At 57.2% G+C, this 6,823-nt stretch overlaps 1 protein-coding gene across 1 annotated transcript in view; it reads left to right on the top strand.

Moving 5' to 3' along the window:
* CCDC27 (coiled-coil domain containing 27) overlaps positions 1-6,316 on the top strand; it is an 18,338-nt gene extending 12,022 nt beyond the window's left edge. The window contains 4 exon segments of the mRNA XM_017542691.2: positions 1,095-1,172; positions 1,489-1,701; positions 3,954-4,058; positions 5,710-6,316. Coding sequence (XP_017398180.1) covers positions 1,095-1,172; positions 1,489-1,701; positions 3,954-4,058; positions 5,710-5,832 — 519 coding nt within the window. The 3' untranslated portion in view covers positions 5,833-6,316.
* Positions 6,317-6,823: the final 507 nt, after the last annotated feature.

The following is a 6,823-nucleotide window of genomic DNA, read 5'->3' on the forward strand; positions in this document are numbered from 1 at the left end:
GGTGTGATCTCGGCTCACTGCAACCTCTACCTCCTGGGTTCAAGCATTCTCTTGCCTCAGCCTCCCAAGTAGCTGGGACTACAGGCGTGCACCACCACACCCAGCTAACTTTTGTATTTTTAGTAGAGACAGGGTTTCACCATGTTGGCCAGGAAGGTCTTGATCTCTTGACCTCATGATTCACCTGCCTGGGCCTCCCAAAGTGCTGGGATTAGAGGGGGTGAGCCACCGCGCCTGACCTACAGATACTTTCTAGAAGATGTCCTTAACCTTATCAACAGCTCTTCTCTTGAGTTTTCATTTTGTTATAATATTTTACTCTGATGTTCTCTGAATGTTCTATTTTTCTTCTTTTTTTGAAGTGTACTCTGTTCGGTTTCACAACTGCAGTATCTCCTCTTCCTGGGGTGACAGCGTTAATTCAATTTAAGTTTTCTAACTTCTTGCACCACTTCTGTTTCCTACAAGTTCCTTTTAAAGTTTGCTTTTGGTCTCCGTCATTCACTTGACAGCTTTGCTCCAATGTTTGAGCAGACTGGACTTAGGGCACGCAGGTGACCACACCGTGCTCCCTGGCAGAGCAGTGTGCCTACTTGAGCATTTTCATGGGGAGTTTCTTTTCTTTTCTTTTTTTCCAAGATGGGTTCTCACTCTGTCACCAGGCTGGGGTGCAGTGGTATGATCACAGCTCACTGCAGCCTCAACCTCCCCAGGCTTAGGTGATCCTCTCAGCCTCCTGAGGCACTGGGGCCACAGGTGCACGCTACCACGCCCAACTAACGTTTTCATTTTTCATAGAGACAGGATCTATGTTGCCCATGCTTCTTTCAAATTTCTGACCTCAAGTGATCCACCCATCTCAGCCTTCTAAAGTGCTGGAATTACTTACTGCACCAGCCTGGGGCTCTTCATTTCTGAAATAACATTCCACCGATCATCCTCATTTTAGCCTCCATGTTTAGAAGAACCCGGCACCAACCATTTCTGAAACTTTTAGGAACTCGGCTGCTATTATTTTAGGGAGCTTTGGGGAAGGAAAAAAGTTAGAAGCCAGCCCGGGAGTCCGCCAAGCCAACCCCTCTGTCTCCTTTCAGTTCTCCAACCTCCGAGAAGATAAGAAACACCAAGAGATAATGGGGCTCATTGAGAAGGACAACCAGTTCCTCCGACAGGTGACAGCCTAGGTGTTGTGAAGTGGTCAGCCAGGCCACTGTTCTTGCTGTAAGTCCCGACACAGCAAAAGGCAAGAAGGGCCTGGAGCATCTTCACTGCAAAGCCAGGGCCCCTGAACTTAGGTAGCAAGCCACCTGACAGATCTCTGAGCCCCAGGTCCACACAGAAGGCTCCTTGCAACTGCTGGGTCCAGACTGGAGTGGAGGGACTCAGCGAGCGTTGCTGGCCATCTTTTAGGAGAAAGTGGGTGGGTACCACACATACTCAGATTGGGCAAGATGAGCCCACCTTTTTGTCCTCCCCGGCTGCCCCCAGCAAGTGTCAAAACTGGAGAGAAAGCTCGCCAAGCGGGACCACATCATCTCAGAGTTGGACTCCAAGGTCAGCCAGCTGCAGGAGCAGGCGGAACTGGACCAGAACCACCTACAGAGGTGGAAGCAGCTGCAGGAGGATCTGCAGAGCAAGAAGGAGACGATTCAGCAGGCGGAGCAGCAGGCCCGCGTGGCCCTGGAGAGCACCCAGTCCAGGGTACGCCCCACTCCTCCTCCTGAGGATCTGGCCCAGCAGCTGGCGGCCGAGCACCTGGGCCCCTGCCCACCTCCCACTGAGGTAGACCAGGCTCTGAGTACACTGGGGCTCGGGCTGGTTCTTTTGTGTACCCCAGCACCTGCAGAGTTGACGCTCAAGAAATGGGGGTAGAGGACGGAGTGAGGGTGCAATGGAGCTCCCCGGGAATGGTCAACGGTAGTGGTGGGTGGAGCTCCGTGGGCAGGGCTGGGGGTCTTGGGTTGCATTGTGAAGGGTGTGGGTCAATGGCTGGAAAGGAGGTCACATGGGTAGGGAGGAATAGTGCTGCCCACCCATCTCTGAGCCATAGCATGTTTGCTGGGCCAGGCACCGTTCTAAGTGCCTTCTTGGTATCAAAGTCACGTAGCCCCTTTAACCAAACTACAAAGTAGTTAGCATGATCCTCACTTAACAGACAGGCAGGAGAGGATGAATGACTCCCCTGGACCCCAGACCTGCTTTGCAGTGGTGCTGGGATTTGGACCAGACAGTCTTAACTGCAGGGCCCCACTGGGGCGTCATATTAAACGTAAGCAAAGCCAGGGTGCACCCCGCTTGTGAGGGCCCTGTGCCCAAAAGGAAATCAATAGAGCTGACCTTTTTCTTTTTTTTTTTGAGACAGGGCCTTGCTCTGTCACCCAGGCTGGAGTGCAGTAGGTGACAACAGCTTACGGCAGCCGTGGCCTCCCAGGCTCAAGCTGTCACCCCACCTCAGCCTCCTGAGAAGCTGGGACCACCTTACCTGGCTAATTTTAAAAACTTTTTGTAGAGACGGTCTTACTATGTTGTCCAGGCTGGTCTCAAATTCCTGGGCTCCAGCGATCTGCCTGCCTCGGCCTCCCAAAGTGTTGGGAATACAGGTGTGAGCCACTGTGGCTGGCCCTGACCTTGATTTAGAATCCAGGCATGCCAACTGCAACTCAACTGCGTCCTCTTTCCTGCCTAAGCCAGCCTCCTTCCAGCTGGGTTAGACTGAGGCGCCCACCCAGGTATCCCTTGATAAAACAGCTTTGAATCCAGCCATAGTCGTAGTGAAAGCATTAGACCAGAGGTGGCCCCGATGTGTCCATTTGTGCGCCAGCATGCACTGACCTGGTAGAGACTGGAAAGCTGTACTGAGAAATATTCCAAAGCTAAATCCAGGTGAGAAGGAGCCAGCGCCAGGACTGATGGTGACGCCCCACGGGCGTGGGGAAGGGAGGCTGGATACCCCAGGTAGCTGCCAGCCTCTGCCCTGGGGAGGCACCCCCTGTACAGAGGCCCAGCCCCTGGTGACCTCAGGACCTTCCGCACCGGGCACAGCGTTTGTACAAAGTGGACACTCAATAAATATTGGAAAGAAGGAAAGGATTCCACTCCACACAGGCCAGGGGCCCATGACATTCCTGCTGTCACATAAACCCGTCCAAGTGGCAGTGTGGACATGCTTGCCACTCGGAGGCCAGGCTGAGCCTCTTGGACCCGGCTCCCCTTGGGCACCTCTGCGTTGTCGGGGTTTCTGGGTGAGGAACCGGCGCTGAGCGTGCTGGGTAACTGGAGGGGTTCTTGCCTGAGGCTCCTGGGGCACAGATTGGAGGAGTTTCCTCCGCAGCTTCCTGGGAGGCATGATGAGCTACCTCTGGGGAGGTGGCGGCGGGTGTACAGGCAGACACGGCTCTTCATGGCATCAAAAGACTAGAAGGCCCTCCGGCTCCGAGCGCAGGGGCCAGGTTCAATGCGGCTGTCCACGGCACAGACGCCTCCTCGTCAGCATGGAAAGGAGGAAGGGCCGCCAGTGCACTTAAATGCCTAGAGTGAGAGTGTCCCCAAGGGCCACGAAGTCCACTTACTGCAGCGGCCCAGGGTTTACATGCAACTCTTGTACTGTTTTGGTTTGTTGGTTTCTTTAAAAAAAAACAAAACAAAACAAAATTATGTGCAGGTTTTACTTTCCAATGAGAAAAACCCACCTGGTGTACAAGAGTGTGGGCTTTGGGGCTGGGCCACCAGCGTCGGGGCCTGGACCCGGTGCCTCTGGCTCTCAGGCGCCTCCTAGCTCTCAGGCAGCCCACACTGACTTCTCTGGCCCCCATTTCCAATTTCTAAAGCCATGAAGAGTGAGAGTGAGCTGTTTCTTCCTGGCCCATAAAATATAAGGTGTTGGAGGGGTACAGCCCACTGGCCAGGCGCCTTCTTGGGCAAAGGCGAGTAACGGTGTTGTCTTTTGCTGACAGCTTGAGAGGCTACGGAATAAGATCATCCAGGCCACCTTCAGCATCTCCGGGACCAAGCCCTTGGCCAACGAGATCTCTGATAATGACATCCTAGAAGCCCTGCAGGTGACCCCTGAGCTCAGCCACCTCCATCTGGGCCCCGTCCCCCCAGGCAACCCCTGAGCTCAGCCACCTCCATCCGGGCCCCGTCCCCCCAGGCGACCCCTGAGCTCAGCCACCTCCATCCGGGCCCCGTCCCCCCAGGCGACCCCTGAGCTCAGCCACCTCCATCTGGCCCCGTTCCCCAAGGCGAGCTGGGGTGGGGGATGGGAGGGCCTGGGTTAGATTCAGGGGACTCTGTCCTCATCCTAGTGTGTCATCTATTCACCTGGACCCCAGGACCCTCCCTTCTCTCTGCTCAGGCAGAGGGGGCCAGGTCATCCCTCATGTGGGTGGGGGCATGGCATGGGAGTCTTAGCCACACTCAGCAAAAGGGAGGAGGGGCATCAGAGACCAGCCTAAACCGCCACAACCCATGAGCGCTGAGGAGAGGGGACAAGCCGCCTGGTCACAGAAATTCTCCTGCAGCAGGAGCCCAGCCCCGGCTTTGTCCAGCTCAGTCCTCTCCACTGGTATCGCCACCCACTGAGCCGGGGCCCTGGTGCAGAGTCCTCCCGCCCTGGCCACAGCCTCCTGGGTCTTTCCTGACCAGTGGTCCCCAAGCAGGGGCCTCCGAGAAGTAGAGGGGTGTAGGAGAAATAACTTGGGCTTTAGGGTCACTGGGCATGAGGGGGTCACCAGCCACCAGCTGTGGGCCACACACTCACTTGTCTGAGCCACAGACACTTCCCTCTGTGACGAGTCCATGCCCACCTGTGAAGTGCCATGGAACTCAGATCTCCGGGAGTCGGGCACCGGCTGTAGCTCTGTGTGGGGCCGTGTGCTATGCAGGGGTCACCTCTCACCAGGTGCTGCTTCTGGTCCCAAGAGCCACCCTTTCCCTTCTGGGGCTGCCCTTAAACCCCAGTGTGCTCCCATGACCTTCCTTCCAGCACTCAAGTTCCTGGGGCTTGGTTCCCTTCCTCTGCAGAGTGGGTGGGCCCTGTGGAGCTGTAATGTGGGGGGAGGTCTCTGTGCCCTTGTTACTGTTGTCTGGGGGAGGGCAGAGAACGGGGAGGGAAAGAGGAAGAGAAGAGGGAAGACAGAGGACGGAGGGAGTTATTCCCACCACACAGCAGCCAGGGAAGAGCACCTTTCTTTGCTTGCTTGCTATAGCCTGACATGAAACAGCAATGGCCCAGAGATGAGGAAATTGGAAGAGGGGTGGGGACAACCTTCCCTTTGCAGAGGACAAAAGAAGGGACTTGAGGGACAGATGTGATGACCTCAAAGGTCTTTAGGAGTCTGGGGCTCCTCACAGTTCTAAGAGGGCTGAAGAAGGGGACGCAGCACAGGGTCCTGCAAGTGGGTGCTGTGCACCTGCTCCCGGCTCTGCGTTCTGTGACTTCACTTCCGTGGCTGAAAATCAGCCGCCATGGGAGTATTGGGAGTATTCACACCACAGAAATCAGCAATGCCACAAAGCCGAGGGTTTTTTGCTTTTTTCTCCCTCGGGACAGCCAGCTGTAAGTATTCACCAGCACACCCCAGCTGCAGAGAGCCCCTCTGGAGGAAGAGAGGGTGGCGTCCTGGGCAGCTGGCATGGACTGGGCAGACCGGCCTCAAGGCCAAGGTGAGCACTAGGAAGGCCACCTCAAAGGCGGTGTTTCTTGTGTAGAGAATTATCTCAGAGAGAAGCGACTACTATAATCAGCTGAAGCAGAAAGGCGTCAAAGTGCCCCCCCTGCAACAGTCAGAGACCTTCCTGACCAGCAAATCCAAGAAGGGGACCTCCAAGTAGCCCCAGCCAGGCGTCCAAAATGCGGTCAGCTCAGCAGAGGCCAGGGTCCAGCTCCAGAACCACCCGCCCCCACCATGCATCCTGTTCGCGGACTCAGAATTAAACCCTGGTGCTGACACTGTCCCACCTTTTTCTTCTCTGGGATCCATGTGGGGTCCTACTGTCCTCTGCGACCTTAGGGTACAACAACGCCCCCATTCCAAAGCTCACTGACTGGGGATCAGCACACCAGCCTGTGCCCCTAGCTCCTAGCAGGTCCTCTCTAAGCCTCAGGCTGCAGGCCTGAGCTGGCGTGTCCGCCCGGCACTCAGCACAGGCCTAACTCCTACTGAGCAGAGGGGGTCTGTGACCTCCAGCCCTGGGGGCTCTCCTGGCTGGGGCACTCTCTTGCTGGAGGACTCCTCTGGAAGATGGTGAGTGTCGGGGACTCTGTTCCCATCCCCGCCACCCCCGCTCCCGAAAGGAAAGCTTTATGGACAGGGACGGTGTCTGTGCTCCCTGACGCTTCCCCGGCGCCTCGCAGGCTCCGGGCGCCTGAACTCCTGCGGAAGGAAGGACTCTCCCATCGCCCTTCTCTGCTCCCCACCCACACCTGCTTTCCTTCCCGCCGCGAGCACCGAGCTTGGGCCACGTGCGGGCGCCACACCTCTCAAGCCACGGAGGAAGACGGTCCCCGCGGCCGGGTTCTCAGTCCCCAGGACTCAGACCCAGAAGAACCCAGAGCCTCCCACAGTCTCCTCCGCGATGCAGCCGGGTCCCCGCGGGGCTGGGGAGCTAGGGGCGTCGGAGGGGCTGCAGCGGGGGTGAAGGTGGTCGGAGACCCTGGAGGCTCCAAGGCGGGGCGTCTGGGGGCGGAGAGCGCAGCCCTCCGCAGGTGCCGCTCGGCCGCCAGCACCAACCTGCCGCGAGGATGTACGGCCTTGGCTCTCCGGCCCCGGTCCCTTCCGGACTAGGCGTCTCCCGGCTACTGGCCCCGCCCTTCCGATATGGC

Source organism: Cebus imitator, unplaced genomic scaffold (assembly GCF_001604975.1).
Source record: "Cebus imitator isolate Cc_AM_T3 unplaced genomic scaffold, Cebus_imitator-1.0 Scaffold145, whole genome shotgun sequence".
Lineage (NCBI taxonomy): Eukaryota > Metazoa > Chordata > Mammalia > Primates > Cebidae > Cebus > Cebus imitator.